At 41.7% G+C, this 22398-nt stretch overlaps 3 protein-coding genes across 4 annotated transcripts; 2 read left to right on the forward strand and 1 right to left on the reverse strand.

Moving 5' to 3' along the window:
* Positions 1-953: 953 nt before the first annotated feature.
* On the reverse strand, positions 954-9810 carry plcxd2 (phosphatidylinositol-specific phospholipase C, X domain containing 2). Its single transcript, XM_056738872.1, has 4 exons — positions 9675-9810; positions 7838-8304; positions 3141-3382; positions 954-1868 (listed from the first exon to the last, which is right to left on the reverse strand). Exons 1-4 carry the CDS (start codon positions 9772-9774, stop codon positions 1703-1705), a joined length of 975 nt encoding a protein of 324 aa, XP_056594850.1. The 5' UTR covers positions 9775-9810; the 3' UTR covers positions 954-1702.
* Positions 9799-12882, forward strand: si:ch73-264p11.1 (uncharacterized protein LOC100000923 homolog). Its single transcript, XM_056738873.1, has 4 exons — positions 9799-10828; positions 11389-11452; positions 11761-11941; positions 12134-12882. The coding sequence occupies exons 1-4, from the start codon at positions 10695-10697 to the stop codon at positions 12175-12177; spliced, it is 423 nt and encodes a 140-aa protein (XP_056594851.1). The 5' UTR covers positions 9799-10694; the 3' UTR covers positions 12178-12882.
* Positions 12883-13164: 282 nt separating this feature from the next.
* Positions 13165-22059, forward strand: cip2a (cellular inhibitor of PP2A). Of its 2 annotated transcripts, none has more exons than XM_056738330.1 (21): positions 13165-13607; positions 13798-13945; positions 14041-14153; positions 16481-16575; positions 17241-17337; positions 17418-17540; positions 17702-17847; positions 17933-18008; positions 18134-18361; positions 18448-18610; positions 18767-18899; positions 18999-19098; positions 19329-19447; positions 19720-19900; positions 20129-20197; positions 20281-20391; positions 20591-20787; positions 20920-21033; positions 21109-21191; positions 21321-21439; positions 21584-22059. In XM_056738330.1, the coding sequence occupies exons 1-21, from the start codon at positions 13506-13508 to the stop codon at positions 21734-21736; spliced, it is 2670 nt and encodes an 889-aa protein (XP_056594308.1). In that variant the 5' UTR covers positions 13165-13505; the 3' UTR covers positions 21737-22059. The 2 variants fall into 2 exon arrangements, with proteins under 2 accessions (XP_056594308.1, XP_056594307.1); XM_056738329.1 differs by having other exon boundaries at positions 13167-13607; positions 20123-20197.
* Positions 22060-22398: the final 339 nt, after the last annotated feature.

Genomic DNA, 22398 nt, shown 5'->3' on the forward strand with positions numbered 1-22398 from the left:
CAGTGCAGCTACTGTCCCTCCTTATACTGTAAACTACTGCATTTTTGGCGATGTGAACAAACAACCCCTTACATTCTTTCAGAGTCTGAAACCTTGACTGCAAGCACAATGACAAGAAGAGTGGGAGTATAGAATGGGAGAGCCCAGGGTTTGAAAGAAGGCATGGAGAGAAGGAATTTGGCTATTAAGGTCTTTAAAAAAACACTTGCACAATTTTCATGGAAAGAACATAAGGAGATGAAATTGTACACTTAAAATCTATTTGTAAAAAAAGGAATTGTGTTTAATTTGTGTTTTAAGAATTTAGGATTGCTGTCCTTCTGTTTTAAGGACCGCTACACTGTGAAATACAAGTAAACGTCTTGCTTTGTGAAAGCAGGGGAGTCTACAACAAAATATATTTAAGACAGGAACAGCTGTTTAGATGAAATCTTTCTTCCCACATACCTCTTTGTGCTTTGTGCACATTTCTTCAAGTTGTTGCAAATGCACAGTGTAGATTCTTTCACATGGTCTTGATCATTATCTGATGCTTTTCCCATCCCAAAGATCCCCCCCCCGAAAACAGCCATCAGAATGAACACATGGTCACACAACGGCAGGTCTGAAAGAATTTTCTAGCACTCTGCATGTCTCTTGATGTATACATCACATTGTTTTTGTGATAACTGGCAAAGGCATGTTTAGTCCTGAAAAGAAAAGACTATAAATGAATAAAAAAATCTCATTCAAAACATTTTGGGCATATTTGGGCTGAATTACACAAAACAACACCACACAATGTCCTGGTTATATTTCATCCCAAAATCTAAATGATGTCTCACATAATTTCCATGACAAATACACTTCTCCCATTTCTTGCAAGGATAATGTGAATATTTTATTTGTAATATATAGATAAAATATGTTCATTATTACATATATACATTGTAGTATTGGTGATATAATTTTTTTTAAGTTCGGACAGGAGTAAACACAAAGCATAGGAACTATTTATTGTATCAGACCAGTTGTCAAAAAGAGCTTCCTGCCGTCACTGAGGTCCACTTCTTCCAGTAAGAAAATTCACAAAGACCGGAAACTCTGGGGTCACATGAGGAAAGCAACAATAGCCATTGTGAAAACATTCAATTTACTTTTTATCGAAGAAATCCCAACTCAAATAAATGATTTCCTTTTCTTGAGAAATTTCTAGGCCTCGAAAACACAAGTAAAATTCCCTGATATTTCCAGGTTGAACCCCTAAGCTAACATAAGACAAAGTGACCATGTTTTTTCTTTGACTGTAAACAGGCTTAACCGTATAACATATTCTATATCAAAAAATAAACTTTAATGTTTATTAAAACATACTTTAAAATGTTATAAATAGCAATAAATAATACAAGTAAACACATTTGAATGCAGACGTCTTTGATAAAGAAAATAACAGAACTATAATTTGATTGAATTTCCATTGATATTAGCAGCTCTCTGGTGACAGTCTGATGGCACTAAAAGCTGTGTGGCTAAAAATAAACTACACATTTGGAGCCCTTATGGTCAAAGGTATCAGCTTTTCCATATTTAGCATACAGTATTTCTGTTGATAGTGATCTTGAAAGTATTAACATATCCCATAATGTTGTTTTTGATTGCTGGTCTTGATGCCCACCACAACTTCAGCCTTTGTTGATAATCCAATAGGACCTATGCTTTAAGGTCACTGAGAATATCCTGTGCCTTTCCGATCCTTAAGGAGGAGATTATTTAGTCTAATGACTGTGTTGGCAAAGTCCACAAGCTCTACAAAGTCTGAGGTGATGATATTGACTCCATTAACGCCGGGCTTCTGCGCCTCCACCCACATCATTATAGTTGGAAGGTTCCTGTGACAGAAGTAGAGCATCATACACAATCAAAACAACATCCATGGTGCAGTGGTTGGCACACACGACCTTGACACAATGCTCATGTGGAGGTGCTGACGTTTTGAGTCTGACTTTCTCCTATTCATTACAGTCTAACGGAAATCTCACAATGTGTAGCATGTATGGAAAAATCTGACAAATGCACAAAATGTAAATGTACAGTTATGCACTTGTCAAAATAATCACTTCACGCACGTGCAACAAACTGTTAAACTATTAGCATGTGTTCGTTTTAGCAGAATCGGCTGTGGCTAGAAATAACCTCCACACAGTCATCCATAACAGCGCCCTGGACAAAACCAGGAAATGAGACGTTCAGACTGCGTTCAGCCTGGAATAATAAACAATCCCATTTCCACACTCGGGCGGAATTAAACGGCTTCCTCCGATACGGCATTCTTAGTAGGATGTCCGGTTAGACACACCACAAATTCTTATTAAATGGATAGTTCACCCCAAAATTTAAATTCTGTCATTGTTTGTCATCATCGCCCTTATGTTATTTCATACCTGTGTAAATTACTTTGTTCCGATGAACACAGAGAAAGATATTTGGAAGAATGTTAGACATTTTCAGTTCCGGGACATCATTGACTACCATAGTAGGAAGAATTAAACGGTAGTCAAAGGTGCCAGAGAACTCCTTGATTTCCTAAATACTTCAAAATATCTAATTTTGTGTTCAACAGAAAAAATACAAAAATACAATATTTTTTTCCTTATACTCATGGTGTCCCATGAGTTCCCCCCTATACTGAAATGTTACCAAGTTTTAGATTACTTGCACATTCTAACACTTGCAACGTGTGTGTCTGCATGATAAAAATAAACCCCATAATGATTTGCGAGTTAACGCAGCTCAAGGGTGAATTAGTATAAAGGAGCTTCTCTCATTAATGTGATTTATTGAAGATGACTCGAGTTGTTTGGATTACATTAAGAATAGCTTTATATCCTATCACTGACATTTCATGAGCTACTACTGTGATAAGTTACGCTATGTGTGTCCTAAACATCCCATCTACATTTGGGAGGAGGGGGTCTCTGAAATATGGAAGGGAAAGGCCAATGAGACCAAGAACCTCTAAACGAAACAAATCTGCCACCTAGTGGTTCATTTTTCATACGCTTACTTTTCAAAGCTTTACCAAGCTATCCAGATTTAGCACACACAGGTCTAAAAGTCTCCTTAACAACAGCTTTTATAGATTTATTTTATCTAACACCCACCTCTCCACGAGGTAGTTTCGTAGCCCCCGAACCAGGCCTCTGGCTATAGTCTTGACACGTGGTGTTAGAATGGCCTGAGACACATGAAAGCTTCCATACTGGGCTCTTTCACCCAGCGTGGTCTCCAGGAACTGGATGAGCTTGCTGGTGTCTGTGGTATTGGCCCAGGGAGCAGGAATTTTACTACCAGGCCACATCACAGGGCATCCCTCCGCTGATGGATGGTGGTAGAACACTAGGACCTGTGGAAAGCAAACACAAACTTGAGAGACTAAATGAGCACGTTTTCTACCTAACAGGATTAGAGATCAGGTATCTGTTAGCTACCCGATCTTTCAGACCCCTCTATTTATTGGTGTATAGATGGTGATATTTTGCTTTGTACGCAAGGAGGGAGTGATTGTTTTAAATAAAATAGTTTGTTCAGTTGTGTTGTACGAACAGAAGTATAACAGTAAATAAATATTGGTTCTGCATATCGGGTATCGGGCAGATAAACATGCAAATAATCATTATCTGTATCTGTTTTTAAAGAACAATATTGGTCGATCACTAAACAGGATGTGATCTTTTTTATATTTATGGCATGTTAAGAGTTGCATTAGATCAAATCTAGAAATGTGGTTAATAGAAAAACACTGTTCAAACTTCTCGCATTAGAGAATGGTGATGCACTAAAGTCTCACAATCAAAATTGAAGTAATCTGACCTGTTGACGTTAAGGATATCTATAAACCAGTGGGATCCAAAACATTCGCAAAATTCAGATATAAGCATACAAAAACATACAGTCTCTCACTTTCACCAAAATGAATCAACAATTTTGATGACATTATTCAGCTTCTCCTCATTTTTTTCTGACCAATCAAAAGCACTCTAGAATCTACAGAATCTTTGTGTGTCTCATTATTGGCTATTTTAGGGGCCAGAGCCACACAAAATGTCTCCCCCAAATTTCCTTTAAATTGTGACATGTCAATTTCTGGTGCTGCACAACAGACACACAGAGAGTAGTTTCCACCACCATATCCATCAGTGTGACATTGCCAGCAGTCTCATAGTCCGGTATTTCAGTAACAGTTTCAGTATGACTGTTATCAAGCTGTGATCGAGTCCTGATTAAATGTTTAAACAACCATTTCACTCAGTAAATACTATTATCTGCGTCACAGTTTCATCTAAAGGGAACTAACTTTTATAATAGCTTCTCACAGATAAAAGAATGAACCAGGACGTTTTCCTATATGGGAGTGTAATTTTCAACAAAATAACTAATGATCTAGAATGAATTGATACGCCATAAATGTAAAGTATATATTGATATAAAGCAATATGTTTACAGTATGTAGCCCTCAGAAGGACTGGCCATGTACCCTGCCAGTGACCCAAGATGCTCATTCTCAATTCTGACATCCAAATATGTAAGATCTGTCATGGTTCCACCTCTCCTTGTCAGGTATTTCTTGGTTTAGAGGTGGAATCATACAGAATCCTCTGTTTCATGTGGGAGAGAGACGATTTCATCTCTCTCTTGTCTCGTCATCGTTCCTACCCTCCTGTTCCCTAGTTTGTGTTGATTAGCCTTCCTTGATTGTAATCCCTTGCACCTGTTCCCTCTTGTTATCTTCCCTATAAGAATCCTCATGTTTCATTGTCCTGTGCGCGTTCATTGTTTGAGGTTTGAAGTTGTTGTATGTCTTACCCTTGCTGTAGCTGTTTATACCTTACCTTGTTGCCTATTTGGATGTTCCTTGTTCCTGTTTCGTGTTCCCCAGTCTAAGTGAGTTTAGTCATTGTTGTTCAAGTGTTTTGGTTTTATAGTTTAGTTAGTCCGTGTCCTTGTTTGTTTTGTAATATATATTCCTGCTCCTGTTTTCCCCCGCGTGGGTTTTGTTTTGTGTTTTATAGTCTTGTCATTGTTTATTAAATCTGTTTAACCCCTTACCATCTTGTCTCGTCCTGCCTATCACTCTGCCTTGCAATTGGGTTCCACCACCTCGAGTTTCATGACAGAATGAACGCGCCAACGAAGAACCCAGCAGGCAGAATGGAAGAACGGGAGATCGCTGCCACAAGAGGCCACCAAGCCCACGTTTTGTTTGGCCTCCGGCAGCGGGGAAGGTTCTTGACGGACTTTGCCTTGGACTTCCTGGCTGCAGCGCGGTCCTCGGGGTTCAACGAGGCGGAGTTAAAGGCAATTTTTAATAGTTGCCTCGATGAGCCCCTAGGACCCGCTGAGATGCGCCAGCTGAAGTTCCAGAGCTTCACGGACACTGTCCAGACCCTGCTGGATCGTGAGTGGTCCAGAGTGGATTCTTCCGCGGGGCTAGTCTCGGGTCCCGAGGGTCATGCCCTACACATCGGGTTCGTAGGTCTCACCCCAACATCTGTAGCCACTCCACCGCCCACCAGTTCTGCTGGCAAGCGGGGGAGAAAGAAGAGGCGACGTGTGGTCCCGAGTCCGGTGGTCCCGAGTCCGGTGGTCCCGAGTCCGGTGGTCCCGAGTCCGGTGGTCCCGAGTCCGGTGGTCCCGAGTCCGGTGGTCCCGAGTCCGGTGGTCCCGAGTCCGGTGGTCCCGAGTCCGGTGGTCCCGAGTCCGGTGGTCCCGAGTCCGGTGGTCCCGAGTCCGGTGGTCCCGAGTCCGGTGGTCCCGAGTCCGGTGGTCCCGAGTCCGGTGGTCCCGAGTCCGGTGGTCCCGAGTCCGGTGGTCCCGAGTCCGGTGGTCCCGAGTCCGGTGGTCCCGAGTCCGGTGGTCCCGAGTCCGGTGGTCCCGAGTCCGGTGGTCCCGAGTCCGGTGGTCCCGAGTCCGGAGGTGTCAAACCCCAAATATTTTTTGGGGGGGCGCCGTGGGGAGGTGAAGGTCCGAGCGTCCAGCTCGGCCGCAGATTCCTCCCAGGAGCCGGAACCAAGCCCGGCTGCCCAGGAGCCGGAACCAAGCCCGGCAGCCCAGCCGCCGCCGTCAAGCCCGGCTGCCCAGCCGCCGCCGTCAAGCCCGGCTGCCCAGCCGCCGCCGTCAAGCCCGGCTGCCCAGCCGCCGCCGTCAAGCCCGGCTGCCCAGCCGCCGCCGTCAAGCCCGGCTGCCCAGCCGCCGCCGTCAAGCCCGGCTGCCCAGCCGCCGCCGTCAAGCCCGGCTGCCCAGCCGCCGCCGTCAAGCCCGGCTGCCCAGCCGCCGCCGTCAAGCCCGGCTGCCCAGCCGCCGCCGTCAAGCCCGGCTGCCCAGCCGCCGCCGTCAAGCCCGGCTGCCCAGCCGCCGCCGTCAAGCCCGGCTGCCCAGCCGCCGCCGTCAAGCCCGGCTGCCCAGCCGCCGCCGTCAAGCCCGGCTGCCCAGCCGCCGCCGTCAAGCCCGGCTGCCCAGCCGCCGCCGTCAAGCCCGGCTGCCCAGCCGCCGCCGTCAAGCCCGGCTGCCCAGCCGCCGCCGTCAAGCCCGGCTGCCCAGCCGCCGCCGTCAAGCCCGGCTGCCCAGCCGCCGCCGTCAAGCCCGGCTGCCCAGCCGCCGCCGTCAAGCCCGGCTGCCCAGCCGCCGCCGTCAAGCCCGGCTGCCCAGCCGCCGCCGTCAAGCCCGGCTGCCCAGCCGCCGCCGTCAAGCCCGGCTGCCCAGCCGCCGCCGTCAAGCCCGGCTGCCCAGCCGCCGCCGTCCAGCCGCCCCGTCAGCCGGCGCCCAGCCCTGTCCAGCCGGCCCGTCAGCCGGCGCCCAGCCCTGTCCAGCCGGCCCGTCAGCCGGCGCCCAGCCCTGTCCAGCCGGCCCGTCAGCCGGCGCCCAGCCCTGTCCAGCCGGCCCGTCAGCCGGCGCCCAGCCCTGTCAAGCCCCCTGGGGCTCCGCGCTCTGGCGCGTTCCCCAGGGCTAGGACTTCCCCTCCCAGCCCTGCCCCTTCTGGACTTCCCCCGATGTGTTCTTGTTTGCCTCCACCCCCCCTCCCTTGTCTGTTATTTTTATTGTCCCACCCTAATCCACTCATTGTCCTTGCCTGTCTGCCCCTATTCTTGTTTTCCATGTTTTGTTTGATCTTGTCTTTGTCTCAGTCTGCCTTGTCTTGTTCGTGCCTTTGAGGAGCATCAGGTTGCTGCTCCTTAAGGCGGGGGTTCTGTCATGGTTCCACCTCTCCTTGTCAGGTATTTCTTGGTTTAGAGGTGGAATCATACAGAATCCTCTGTTTCATGTGGGAGAGAGACGATTTCATCTCTCTCTTGTCTCGTCATCGTTCCTACCCTCCTGTTCCCTAGTTTGTGTTGATTAGCCTTCCTTGATTGTAATCCCTTGCACCTGTTCCCTCTTGTTATCTTCCCTATAAGAATCCTCATGTTTCATTGTCCTGTGCGCGTTCATTGTTTGAGGTTTGACGTTGTTGTATGTCTTACCCTTGCTGTAGCTGTTTATACCTTACCTTGTTGCCTATTTGGATGTTCCTTGTTCCTGTTTCGTGTTCCCCAGTCTAAGTGAGTTTAGTCATTGTTGTTCAAGTGTTTTGGTTTTATAGTTTAGTTAGTCCGTGTCCTTGTTTGTTTTGTAATATATATTCCTGCTCCTGTTTTCCCCCGCGTGGGTTTTGTTTTGTGTTTTATAGTCTTGTCATTGTTTATTAAATCTGTTTAACCCCTTACCATCTTGTCTCGTCCTGCCTATCACTCTGCCTTGCAATTGGGTTCCACCACCTCGAGTTTCATGACAAGATCTACATATAATGACACCCTAAGCTCACCTGGTACCCGTTCTCCCACAGGTAATTCAGAGTGATTTCCTCCACCACGTCAATCTTGCAGAGCTTATGGCCAAACACCTCCTTCAGCATGCTGATCAAGTAGCGATGATGCTCCTCCCTCATGGCGTAATGGTGATTAAAGTCCAGAAAAACAACCTCTTTCCTGTGTGTGTTCAGAAAATGGTTAATGTCACGAAGGCCGTCGCGTACTTTGTGTCCAAACAGCCCGTGAATAAAGTATATCTCATGGCCTGATTCTCCTGGTTTGGAAGATACACGTAGGTCAAAATAGCGAATCCCACCCTCAAGCTGTTCTCTGAAGGTGAGGTTCTGGGTCATGGACCATTTTTTCATCACCTTCTTGGCCAGAAAACGGAACACTGCAGCCAGGTGTTTCACATATGCCTTTTGGTCTGGGCCGACTGGAGCTTGCTCATCCACCCAAAAGCTAAACGAATCGTGAGACCCTAAAACAAAAGAAATAGGACGTTACTTTGGTATGTATTACTGGGAAATAATGACATGAATATGGTTTTAAGATGTGCACAAGCCGTGTTTGGTTAACGTCACGATTCAGGCTACCAATAGATATCAGTAGTTACAAATAGATAGCTATTGTGTAACTTAATACACAGATGCACGGATGGTATCGCATATGGGGGCGTTGTTAACCCAATGCTCTAACCACTGAGCTTCAGTTTGGAAAGCTCATACATTTATTTAAGTCTAGGGCTAGTCTGACTGGGAAACCACTTCACAGTGTTGGATCGCTTTATGTTCACTTGATGTCACTTAAGGCACACAACTAAAAAGACTGCGATTTTTATGATTAAAAGACAGCTATTGACACACACTGCGGACACACATTTCTGTTTACACACCAAAACAATTATTTAGCATAATATGTCCCATTACATTCACAGAAAAAAAAATTGTATAGAGATATTTTTGTGATGTGGTATATTTGCCATCCTCCATGTTTTGCCAAAAAGAGGAAGAAAAGCAAACAAAGAAGTGAAAGCATAGAAAGAAAAGCAACCCTGATCTGCATTACTACAAAAACAAATGTAAGTTAATTTATGCATTTGGAAGAGGCTTTTATCCAAATCGACTTACATTGCATTACCCTATACATTTATACATAGGTATTTGCAATCCCCTGGGATCGAACCCACGTTGTTAACGCAATGCTCTACCACTGAGATACAGGAAAGTACTTATAGTTTCATAAAAAATAGACATGCCCATCACCCTCCAACTTGCATTGTTTTATTGATTAAACATGTTCAAAAATATGTACCTAGCTCTTTACATGCACTTTTTAATGGATGCTTTAGGGACTTTAATAAAAGATAACGCCTTTAACATTATGCCACAGAGAGCCCAAAGAAGTTGTAACTATGGGACGCCCAGACACATTATGGGCAAAAACATAAGAAGAAGAACATGAAGGGTTTGGTTCCAAAATGAGATAACTTCTTTAATAATACTTTGTTCAAAAATCACGTTTATTATTACGTCGTCGTGTTTTATTGTATTTATACTTATATTATTGTATTTTGTATTTTTTGCATTTAAGCATTTGGCAGACGCTTTTATCCAAAGCGACTTACATTGCTTTATCCTATACATTTTACATAGGTATCTGCAATCCCCTGGGATCGAACCCACAACCTTGAATTTGATTGATATATTAATTGGAATGCACACTAAAAAACTTGAAAGTTTGTAAAAGGTTTAATTTTGGAACCAAACTCTTCCAGTATTACTTATCGATGAATTATTCGACTGGACCCACAACAAACACACACTCTAATCGTGCTCTAATCATTCTCACCGGGGACAGCCAGGTACTTTAGCGGCATTGACGTAAGCGCAGGGCACAGGGAGCCCATCCAATCGGCGTTAGAGGTGTTGCATGTAGGTCGCGTCTTCATGTCGCGATTCAAAGCCTAATATTTGTGTCAGAGTTAAAATTGCACGATGCCAATTCAGCACCGATCCAGGCCACGTCCATCCATCGACGATCGTTACTCTTGGCGAAATCATAACAGCTAATTTCATCAAGATAACGATGCTTTAATCATTATTGGACCGACTTGCTGGATCTGTGGGACAGCATGCGCCCGGAGCGCGAACACTTCTACAAAGTTAATCTGCTTAAACCGAAATAACAATCCTATATCCTCCTCCATGCCTGAGTTTTAAATGTCTTTGCCTGTGCGATTATCTCCGCCCTCTATAGACAGGTGACGGTAAACTTCACTTTAGTACTGCCAGCACAGTTGCACACCTTTTACCTGTGACTTATGATGAGCACATCGAGAATATGACTTTGTTTTACTGGGGTGAAGAGTTGAAACGGGATAAATAGAAATATTGATGCCAAATTAAACTAATAATGATGCAAAATTAAACTAATAATGACTGAAATGCTAACTAGTAAGGGAAAGGCGATTAGGAATCATTTTAAATCCTCTAGAACGTTCCGTTAAGAATCGCAGTGTGCATTTGTCGCAAACCTAAATATGACGTTCACACTTCCTTTGACCATCATAACTAGCAGACAGACCAACGCTCACACACGCACACAAACTGACTTCCTGTGTTAAATTAGTAGGCATGCGTTTCAAGCCTTGTGTCGTTATTCAAAGATGGAAAATATACTAAAAGTGTGCGGCAGTGTATCATCATTTCTGAGTGTGGGCTTCAAGGAACATTCCCACCACTGAGCCGCAGACCCGTTGAATGTTAAGTGTGGACTTCCGAAAGGCTTCATAGACTGATCCGCTACATTGTGAAGAAACAGCGGTGACCTGCGGTGACAACATTCGTCCTCATTCGTGCGATGTGAAACATGGACCATCCGGCGTATCATGGGCCCATTACCAAACAGAGATGCGAGGAGTTACTGGGCAAGAAAGGAAAGGATGGGACGTACCTCATCCGTGACAGTGAGACCATCCAGGGAGCTCTCTGCCTATGTGTGTTGTGAGTATATTTGTTATACTTTATAGGTGCTCACTGATTTTTAACTCAAGTATGTATGTATCAAGAAAATGTTTTGAAGAGTCATATAGACATATAAATATATGTTACAAAAAAGGCGTAGATATTTATTTATTTATTTGGGTGCAGCATGTTTTTCTCCAATTAATCAAGATTTTATTAGAGTAAGAGTGAATATTTTATAAAATTTTGTATTACCATAGTTTAATTACAAATACTACTGTAGTGGGGAAATGGAGTAAATATAGGCAAATTGTGGTCACTGTTGTTTTTACGACAAATTAAACCAAAAAACTATAGCTTTAATAATTTTTATAATGCACGTTTTCACAAAATGCGTATTTTCCATTTCCTGTTACTCAAGCTGGAGGAAAACAATGTCTTGTATTAAACTAATTAATGAACTGAGATGGTCTTAAACTCTGTTTCCTCCACACCACAACCAGCTCAGACAGAATCTAAGAAGCTGGCGATATTATCGTGCGGCCTGTAGCAAAACACATATAGCTAACATGACATTTTTCTTTATCCTTTTTTTACAGCAAACAAAAAGTCGTTTTTACTTACAGGATCCTACAATCCCACACTGGATACTTTACTTTACAGGTGGGACATACTCAACAATAAACATTCAGTTTCACCTCTTTAAAACCAGGTCTGAACCAGGGTCCTAAATTAACACTGGAAGGATGTTGAACACGGAACTGCGACACGTGTTCATATTTGGTCATATATATTTATGTGATTTATTTTAATGATAGGTTAATTTTAGTCCCTGGTTTCGACAAATTTACTGCATCTTATATGTTCTTATGATTCACTGCAGCAGTCTAATCGATTGAAGTACCACCAAATAATCAATAAATATGCAAATAGAAGTCAATAAAATGCCATCCTACCTTTTGTTTTACCAGACTAGTTCGGGAGTAGAAGAAAAGTTTTTCAAATCATTGAAGGAACTTATTCGGCATTATAAACAGAAAAATCAAGGGTTAGCAACACACTTGTGCCGTTCACTGAAAATAAAAACATTCCAAGAACAGCCTCGGCAATGTGCAGAACCAGGTGTGCCCGATGAGGACAATGACTATGAAAGTGAGTATGAATTGTAATGATTGAAATGGAGTATAGACAATAATGTAACGTTTACATGAGCTGTCAAAAATAAGATGGAAGCAGTCAATTAGAAATAAATGTATCGTCTGATTTTATTGCTCTTGAATGATGTAGGTCCAAAACTGTCCTCAGATTCACATGAACTGTTCTTTCTCATTTTTTCTCTTCTAGATGTGGAATGCTCTGGGGAATATGTTGTTGTTCTTCCAAATTGATTTATATGCAATAGCTTTGTTTCCACAAACTAATACTGGTAATTGAATTACCGGCACAACGACATGTATGACATATCGACAATAGCCACGGAACTAACTTACTCTGGTGTTAGTAAACAAGTACAAGGTCATGTTCAAGCTTTATCACCTTAAAGGAAATCAAGCAGCAATTTACCAGTGAAGACCGTAAAAAGGACTAAAGTAACATTTTTACTTGGAAATGGGATCAGCCAATAAGAATATTTGAAAAAATAATTGAGATAACATTAGAATTTGTACATTTTGTAAATTTGACTAAAATTCTTGTATGTAAATGTTGTCTACATTTGTCAATATTGTAATATGCTGTGAAAGTTGTTTTTACGAATGAATTTTATGAAGTTTGATAGTGTTCATAGTAAAAACACAAATAGATGTGTTTTTTTTTTTTTTGGGTAGAGCTTGGTGCATTACGTCATGGATAACTGTGGGTGTGGGACTAATCTTAAAATCTTTTTCCGACTTTTAAAACTTGCAAATAATTTGAATCAACTTATTATGTAATGAAAACAATTATGTCTGAGTAAGAGAAACTTAGTTCATTATTTATGGCTTTCTTATCGCGGACACTGTTCCTACACAAATATTATGTATGTGTGTTTTTATTAATGACCCGTCATCAAATGTACATATACGTTTGTTATTCATTTTAAATAAAATGTATTAAACCACTGAAAGAAAATGTAAATGTAATTTTAAAAAGGGTACACTGAAATGTATACGCCTTCCGAGTGTGACGTAGGCACGTTGAATTGTTGTTCCAAGTCAGTTTTTTGGAGGGGGGTGTAGTTTCGCCAAGAACAATAAAAGAATACTGTAAACTAAAGCAATACGCCGAACCCCAACTAAACATATCGTATGTAATTATAAACATAATCCTGGTATATAATACATCTGTAATATTTACTCTTTTTTTAAACATTTACTTCGTTTCATCCACCCCTGATGAGTAATGATGAACTCTTCCACCGATTCGAAGTGCAAGCGGGAGGAAGTTGATGTTGTACCGTACGTTGGGAAGCTAAACTTTATTCATGTACAACTTAAATACTGATACATTCATTTTATAAAATTAAATAAAATATAAATCACCGCGGTATTTGAAGAAAAATTAACGCTAGCGCATAATGTTGTATCGTGGTTTATAAGAATGTTAGGACGTTGTCGCTGACAAACTAGCCTAGCTTGTGTATACAAAGCCTTTCATTAACATACTAAAAAAAACGACCATATTTATTTATTTATTCTTCTTAATTAACATTTGTCACAAGTCGTTGTTGGATGTAAACATGGATGTATCGACCTGTTTGAAGTCTCTTCTGCTGGCCATCCGTCAGTACAGAAACAACAGAAGCGCTTTAAACGCCGCACAGCTGCAGAAACACATCGAAGTGAGTAAAAGTTAACCTCTATGTGTCTTAAAACAGCAATAAAGTATTAGAAAGTCCCCGAGAAATTCAGGAACATGTCTAGTTAATGCATATAACAATTAAACCATACAAAAAAGGTCAGAAGTGGCAACACTAATGCATAAGGTCGTTTAATATATTTAAATTGTATTGTTGTTCTGTATTTTCACAGGATGTGTCCGGACTGAAGTGTGGTGTAGTGCTGTTCTCAGGTCAGTTGCTGCCCAGTGAGTGTCTGAGTGGACTGATGGAAGTGGCTGGAGATCCAAACTCCAGTCACACACTGACGGGGACCATCATATCTCTGCTGGCCCAGTTTGGTATTCAAACTTTAAGTTATTAAGCTAGTGCTTTATCAAAAGCAAAACGCAACGCAATCACAATCTACTAATGTACATTTATCATTGTTTATTAGCTTCTGATGGTGAGGCAAAAGAGGCTCTTCACAGCAGTTACAACTTTACTGGCACTCTGGCAGGTATCATTTACTGCAACAGAAGCACCCCAGAAGAGCCTCTTGTACTGCAGGTAAGAATCTGTTGTCATCACGCAAGCTGGATTCGAACTTGTGCTGCTGACAGAAACACAAACGTGTGTGGGTAGTTGAATAATAAACCGCACATGTGTTCTATAGTGTGACACGCAAAAATTAACAAAAAAACTGACAATGAAAATAAATTGATATAATTGTAAATATAATTATAATATGACAAAAATATTAATAATTTAAATTCTAATACTTTTTTTGCTGTCACAACACAGAACACATTGTAAGGTTTATTTGTCAACTGCCCATGTACAACATCGCCTCACACATGAGAGCAGCGTTTTTAAGACGATGTGTCATATTAAAACAATTTCAACTTTTACATGCAGCAATGTCAGTTCCAAAGCACTGCCCGAATCAGAATAATTAGGAGGCCGGGCAAGTGTTGCAAGCTTTGTTAACAGTAGAATGTTCTCATGACATGTGGGAAGCTTCTTGAGACCCTTGAGTTCTGCTTTTTTTAAAACCATTGCTGAGCTGCTTGTGGTCTAAAAAAACGTTATGTGTGAATGTCCCCGTAACATATAATCGTGCAATTATTTTGTATCAAGATGCACGTTAGTAATATTTTTTGTATAGTATGTTTTTAATAACAACTTAATTATTCTAATTTAACCAAGGTCTAGTCTAGGTGTGCTCTGTTCAGGATTTTTGGGGCCAATCACCGAGCCTCGATAACTGAAAGCTATATCAGCCGATACTGATCACTGATTAAACTATATTTAACAACAATTTATATATGTATTAAAATTTAGAGAGGAGAAAATTCTCATGAATTAACAAATGAGTATAAGCAAATAAAATATTTACACAAAACATAGCAGTCTGTGACATGAGTCCCAGAAACCCTTTGTCTTCCACAACATATAGTGGCCGTGATCAAAGCAAATTTATTACATAATGTTTTCTGATAATCTGATATTTCTCTATGCTTCTTACTGTCCTTGCGGTAGGGTTGATGCTTTTAAAAATGTCTATGTTTCTGACAGCTGAGGAGAGGTTGTGCTAGACTTTTATTTTCGACTTTTCGTTTATCTATTCAATGTTTCTGTTGTCGGACATAAATGAAGAATCTAATTACAATCAAATGTTTATGTTCATATGTCCAATCAGTTAAAATGACAGGTGCCTATAAAATTTGTTTTGTACTCACTAGAAAGCCGTGATTTGGTGATATATGTGCTACTACTAACGCTCACTGAACAGAGAAAAAACAGAGAGAGACATTTTTACACTCACTGAAAGCTTTTATTCATCCAAAAAGACGCTATTTTATGATGTAAAAACTCTGTAAAACGGCACCACAGCACCCCATTCGTGCACGGGTCGAGAGTGTGACGGATGCATATGCACCTCGAGTCTCTGCTGACCACATGAGCGTTTAGCAAAACTGAGCAGGCATTTGACAGTAAGCTAATGAATAGGAAACACACACACGTCCCTTCGTGATTGTCTACCTCCTATCGCTCACAATCATGTTCAGTCCATTCACGATCACGTTCTGATGGCACGAAATGATAAATAGGGGAATTACAAATCGCCTTTATTGTAGTCCATCAAAATGACGGATTGCCTTCAGATTTTTCCATCACTGTTAAAAAATGACAGAGAACTTTCGGTTGACGCGAAAAAAATGCAGCTGAGTGGCGCTCGAGCTGCTGAACTTTACGTGACTAACCTTCAAATGTCTAATGAGGTTCGTGGTGTAAAAATGTTTTGGCTGCGTGGAATTCACATAGTACACACGTTTCAGATTTCCAATGCATTGTCTTTTTCACACACCTTGTAGAATTGCCAGACCGGGCTAATTTTGCATCTTCTGATCGGCAGAGACTGCAGAACATAACGTTAGTTCAGAAAGTGATTATCAGCCGATTAAGATCGGCGACCGATCAATCAGAGCACCTCTAGCCTAGTCCAGGTTTAAACTAATCCCTGTCTGGGAAACTGCCTCTTTCTGCTTGATGAAAAGGCATTTTTGGTTAGCTGTGTTCTAGTTTTAAAATTAAAGTTTCTAATATGTCATAAAATGTTGTAAATTTAACATTTAATGTGTACTTATAATAAGGAATTTAATTTATTGCAATTTGTTTATTTTAAGCATGGTGTTAAAAAACTAAAAGAAAAGAAAAAGAATGAGTATTTATCTATAGTGTGTAAATTAAATTGATTCTGTGTGAAGAATCTCCTTGGTTGATGTATCTGTTTTCAGTTAATAGTGTGTTGTTATACCACTTTTTTAATTTGAGTGTAGTGGCATATATATAAACTGTCTTAACTGATGATTTCACTAACAACTCTATTTTAGTGCCTCAACGTGCTGCAGCGACTTACTTACAGCGTGAGGACTCTGCAGTCTGCCTCTCATATCCATGAACTCATCAGCTTCTTAATGGAACATGTGTAAGACCCGCAATATTCCGTTTCCATTTCCATTTATGCATTTGGCAGACGCTTTTATCTAAAGCAACTTGCATTGCATAATACTATACATTTTGTTTCTAAGTATGTGGAATCCCTGGGATCGAACCCACAGCCTTGACATTTTCTCAGCCATGTTTAACTAGGGGGATCTTATTTTGATGAAAATACAGATGTACTGTGTTTTTGGTTAAAGGAATGGTGGTCGCACATGTATACTGTGTACAGTATATGGATATGACGTATATACTGCACAATATGGTTATCACAGACGGATAATATCAAAATAATTGAGCTGTCAGGTTGTCACAAACACCTTTTAAAACATAATTTAAGGTAATACAATACCGTGAAAGAAGCAGAGGTGTTGGGGTACTATGAAAAACCACAACAGTAACCTGAGACACAGTTAAGGCCTTTCTTCTGATGTGTTGGCGGGTTGTCTTCAAGCACGTGAGCTAGAAAATTTGCACGGCTAATCCTTTCAAAGACCATTGTGGGTTTAAGTGCGGCTTTATTATCATCGCCCCTGTTTCTAGCTGTAGATACAAAGACGAAAATAGAACAGTAGCTATTAAATTCATCTTGCTCCTGCATTTTGTGTATTTCATGATTTTGAAAAAATTAAATAATATCTGTGTTTTTAGCCAGTCAAATAATGATGACATTGTAAAGGCTTGCCTGGGCTTGATGGCCAATCTCTGTCGACACGACATCTCTGTGCAGTCACACATCAAATCTCAGGTACTGAACAAGAGAGTTATTTATTATGTGTTTATGTTTGCAGTTTGAATCATTTTCTGTCCACTCGTTTTATTTTGCAGAATAATGTGAAGGCTTTCTACAGAGCTTTGATTAATTTCCTCGGTCATAACTGTCTGACCGTGGTGGTGTTTGCGCTGTCTATATTATCCAGTTTGACTCTTAATGAAGAGGTCGGTCAGAAGGTATGCAACGAGTCATGTGCATGTTTCAAATATTCGACACAAAGTGCTTATGTAGGTGGGCTATGTTGTTTGTTTTCCTAGTAGTGGCTGGAAACTTGCCCTGTACTAGTGTTCCACTGGTGGTATTGAGGTTGCATTACTGTGTGGTTTTTTGTCTGCAGCTGTTTAATGCAAAGAACATCCACCAGACATTTCAGCTCATCTTCAATATCACTGTCAATGGTGATGGAACGCTAACCAGAAATTATGCAGTGGATTTATTAGTGGATCTTCTGAAAAACCCCAAAATCGCAGATTACCTAACCAAGTATGGTCGTATGGGAATTTGAGGGTGCTGTGTAAATACAGTTTGTTTCTTACTGCACTCTCTAAAGTGGTCTTTCTCACCCTAGGTATAAACATCTCTCTGTTTGCTTGTCTGAGGTACTTGGGCTGCTGCATAGCAAAGACCCTGATACTGCATCAAAGGTGAGACATTTGTGGAATGTACGAAACCATTTCATAAGGCCTTTCTAGAACACGTTTGGGTCATGGGTAAGATCGCAGAAAATGAAAATAAGGCTTATTTTTGTACACATAAATTCTCTATGCAGGTTATGGAGTTGCTGGTGTCTTTGTGCTCAGTCCCCATCCTACGCGAGCTCGTCTGCGAGGCGGTGCTCCGACCTCCGGCCCCCAGACTCCAGCCCGGTGCCAGGAAAGGCGTCCAGACCAGAGGGTCCGAGCCAAGCCTAGCGCTCGTTCATTGGGCTACGTCACCTCTGGATGGTCCGGAGCAGTGTTACACGCAGGCTTTGTCTCTGCTGGCTGAGCTTTTTGAAGTATGCTGTCTCGACTGTCCCATAACAAGGTTCGGTTAATGTCTCTTCGGCCTATTAGTTTACAAATCGGTCCTCTGTTCCTCCAGGAGGTGATCGATTCCTCTCTGTCAAGTTCAGCTCAGTCGTTCGCGGAGATGCTCCTCCAGCAGGTGCTGGTTTTGATGCAGTCTCCAGACGCGACGGAAGGAACGGAACTGCTGTTAAAGAAGCACTGTGTGCGTGCTGGACATGTCGTCGATCTTTTGCTAGATATCCTTAACTACTGATGCTAAATAATCTCAAAATATCTTCAAGACGAAAAAGGCTCATTTTTGATCAAAAGTGTTAAATTAAATAAACATTTACTTGTGTGAACCTGCCTGATTCTGCCTATTGTAATGGCGTAGATATCCTTGACTGTTTTACTGTTATGTAGAGGTGATTCTTTGAGGCTGCTGGTGTCCCAACGTCTGCTTCCTGAGGTGTGTGTTTCACAGGTGGACCTTTTGCTTTCCTACTGCCAGGATCTTACCGGATCCAGATCCAACTACCATCTCAGGTAAAATCAAATATGTTACGTGAGCTGTATGAGTGACCCAGCCCCTCAAGTCTTGTCTGCTTGACTTGGTTGTTTTGTTGTATATTTGTGTTGTTGCAGTCAGGTGTGTTCAGAAGTAGTGTTGAAGACTCTAGAACTGATGAGCCACCTCAGACAGCAGATGCCAGACATGGAGACTTCCTTCTACAGGATCCTACAGGTACATGTTCCATGCTGCACATAACAATATTAGTATTCAATATTTATTACCATATTTCGAGGTGTTCGATGTGTTATCCTGTTCATATAGTGGCTGACCGCACAGCTTTAGAGTTGGGGATCTTAGCTGTTGTCGCGGAAGCCCAGAATAGCAATGTAAACTTGGGTGCGTGAGATTTGCAACACTTCCTTTTGTGATCTCTTCCTTTTTTTGTCCGCTCATTGGTGCAGGATCAGCGCATGGTGACGCCTCTGTCATTGGCCATGACCTCTAACTGCAGAGAGCATGTGCAGGTAGCACTGCGCATACTCTTTGAAGCAGCCCCACTACCTGATTTCCCCTCAGTCACGTGAGTCAAGAGAACATATCACCATGGTGTGAACTTTTAAAGATAGGTGTAATTCAAACTGTTGTTCAAAGCGTTTTGTTCATTTTTTTTAGGCGTTATTGCGAATTCAACCATTACTTGTGCTATTGCTTATAACCAGGTTTTATCTGAATTATTATTTTGAATACATCGGAAGTGTTATTGATTGTAGACAAGTTAATATTGCACAGATTCAGTGTAAATGGTTATTTATAAGCTCTAATGATTTGTTCCTCTGCTGCTCTTATCTTAAGTTTGGGAGACAGCATCGCTGCTAATAACGCGTACCGGCAGAGGGAGGCTGAGTTGTCAGTCCGGAGTCCTGCGATCGAAGACGGGACTTTTACTGGAAAGAGTTTTCATGCAGCCCACGCCGAATCTGGCTCTGCTTACAGTATCGACAGACTCATTGAGAAACTTCAAAATGGAGCAGAGGTGACTGCATTCAACTTTTGGGACAATCATTCGGAGGTTGGCCACTGTGGTTTACACATCCATAGTGACTTATTGCAAACAGGTTTAAGGTCTGTTTGGCATTTAGTGTAAGCATCCAGTGTGACACTCAAACGCAGCCGTGCCATCAAAAAATGACAGACAGCTTTCCATTTTGTGGAGGAGAGTTTGTTGTGTTGTGCTACTAACGTTACAGTGTTGCAGTTACAGGACAAGGTCAAGGATGTGCACATGTCAGAGATTATAGATGTTTATGAGCAGAAGCTTTCTGCCCTAGCGGTGAGTGGCCGACGCATTGATGAACTTCCTGTGTGATTTCACATTGTCATGTGTGACTTGTGAGTGTTCTTGTGTCTGTCTAGTGTAAAGAGAGCCGTCTGCAGGACCTTTTGGAGGCCAAAGCGCTTGCTCTGTCACAAGCTGATCGACTCATTGCTCAATACCGCTGCCAGAGAGCTCAAGCTGAAGCTGAGGTTACACACACTCCAGACCGTAGCTGAGTTTACACTTACACACTTTTTTGCATCAGTTACAATTTACAAGTTTAACATTTTCTTCTCATTTAATTGCATATTTAGAGAATAAGTTTAAATAAGAATTTATTTTATTCATACAAATGATTGCACGCCCTCTTGTGTGGTTCCCAACCTTTAACCTCCTTCCCTGATCTAGGCACGTAAGTTGGCATCTCTACTTAAAGACACGGAGAGGAACAAGGAGGATTTGCAGTCTGTGTTGAGTGAACAGCTGTTGGAAGTGGAGAGACTGAAGTCTGACAGCCAGCAGCTCCTGCAACACAATGGGCGTCTGCAGGCAGTCGCTGATCAACACCAGGAGCTGAAGGGAACATACAACCAGCTGCTAAGCAGGTCAGTATCTCACATATTTAAATTATTTTGATTTGGAAAATGCTCTTATCCAAAGCAACCTCTGTGCATTCCAGATATGCACATTTTATACACAATTCTTTACACTTTTGTTTTATGTGACTGAACAATCAGGTATGACAAGAGTGAAGGGATGCTAAAAGAACTGCAGGCCGCCCACATCTCTCTTACCCAGCAGGCTGAGTTTCTGAAAAAGACCAATGAGGGTCTCAAAATGCAACAGGAGAGGTCAGTGAATAAATCTGTAGCCGTGTTTAGTATTCAGTGAACGTGTCAGTATCCGATTTTTTGGTGTTCTCTCAGAACTCTTGCAGAGGTGGCAGATAAGGAAATGCAGATAAAGGATCTCAAGTCAGACGTGCTTGAGAAAGAGAGAAATCTAGCAGGTGAGAAAATGGTTTGAGGTGGAGTAGAGTAATTATCTGCATAGTCATTATATTCTTAGTAAATTCATACATTTAAAATACAATAAAAATAGAATGCAATGTTTTGCTTGTCTTGCTGTGGTTTAACAGGTCTTCAGAATGAGCTGAGGAGCCAGAACGAACAGATCCACGAGCTAGAGGAGAACGTAACTATCCTCAGGAAAGAGCTTAACAAGACGGAGCAAGCAAGGAAAGAGACCAGCATCAAGGTGAGATGAATATGTTTCATCTGTGAAATCCATGCTTTTGAGGAGAAATGCCTCAGAAAGTGGCCAGAGGTATTCAACAGTTAGTTTATCTGTCATCTCGTCTGCTGATCCTGGGTATTTCATGCTGTTGTACCCATCTCGCAGGCTTCCTCTCTGGAGCTGCAGAAGTCCCAGGTAGAAGCCAAGCTGGGGAAGCTGGAGGAAGAGCTGGGCAAACACACACAAATGATCCAAATGATACACAGTCTTAGCAGCGGGAAGCTCAAGGGCGACGTCACGGCCAACCTTTCTCTGTGAAACACACATCACTGAAAAACCATGACATATTTTAAATATTTACCTGCAATGAAATAACTTATTTTATCTGTGCTTACTGTACTGTTCCTTTTAGTGTGTGAACTTTGTGTCTGTTTAATATTGATGAATTAATGCCTCTAGAACACAGAACATTAGGAATTCCTTTCATTTTTGATACCTGAAATGTATTTTTAAGCAGATTAATTTGATGTAATTTTGTATCGTGAAGTGTTAAGTATTTCACCGTTGAGCACCAGAGATCGCCAACGGCACTAGCTAACGTTCTCCCCTCTTTTGTTTAATAAACAATAATTGCTTCTTTATGATGATGAATTGTCTCTATAATTCAATCTAATTAGTTTTAATTCTGTAATTCATACAGTGTAAAAATATTCAGCTTCCAGAATTTTAAGAGCATGTATGTTGTCATGTTGTTGATCTTGGCTTTAATGTTATTAAAGTATAAAGTACAATTTACATGCTACAGTTAAACGAAACCTGAAAAATATCACTCTTTAAGAAGCGTGTGGTAAGAAGCAGATTTGCAGCAGATGTTTTCTTTCTTGTATTTTTGCTGCAACCTTTTCGCTGTTATATCTGGTTAATCTGATATAAATAATATTGTATCAAATCTCTTAAATCTGTTAAGTACAGAACAGGAG

Source organism: Triplophysa dalaica, chromosome 23 (genome assembly GCF_015846415.1).
Source record: "Triplophysa dalaica isolate WHDGS20190420 chromosome 23, ASM1584641v1, whole genome shotgun sequence".
NCBI lineage: Eukaryota > Metazoa > Chordata > Actinopteri > Cypriniformes > Nemacheilidae > Triplophysa > Triplophysa dalaica.

Coding starts and splice junctions, on each gene's coding strand:
- plcxd2 (XM_056738872.1), bottom strand. CDS start 9,774: ATGAAGACGCGACCTACATGCAACACCTCTAACGCCGATTGGATGGGC. Junction 3,383..7,837: donor TGTGGGAGAACGGGTACCAG/GTGAGCTTAGGG, acceptor TGCTTTCCACAG/GTCCTAGTGTTCTACCACCA. Junction 1,869..3,140: donor CGAAACTACCTCGTGGAGAG/GTGGGTGTTAGA, acceptor CTTCTGTCACAG/GAACCTTCCAACTATAATGA.
- si:ch73-264p11.1 (XM_056738873.1), top strand. CDS start 10,695: ATGGACCATCCGGCGTATCATGGGCCCATTACCAAACAGAGATGCGAG. Junction 11,453..11,760: donor CTGGATACTTTACTTTACAG/GTGGGACATACT, acceptor TTGTTTTACCAG/ACTAGTTCGGGAGTAGAAGA. Junction 11,942..12,133: donor TGAGGACAATGACTATGAAA/GTGAGTATGAAT, acceptor TTTCTCTTCTAG/ATGTGGAATGCTCTGGGGAA.
- cip2a (XM_056738329.1), top strand. CDS start 13,506: ATGGATGTATCGACCTGTTTGAAGTCTCTTCTGCTGGCCATCCGTCAG. Junction 19,901..20,122: donor AACTTCAAAATGGAGCAGAG/GTGACTGCATTC, acceptor ACAGTGTTGCAG/TTACAGGACAAGGTCAAGGA. Junction 21,192..21,320: donor GAAAGAGAGAAATCTAGCAG/GTGAGAAAATGG, acceptor GTGGTTTAACAG/GTCTTCAGAATGAGCTGAGG.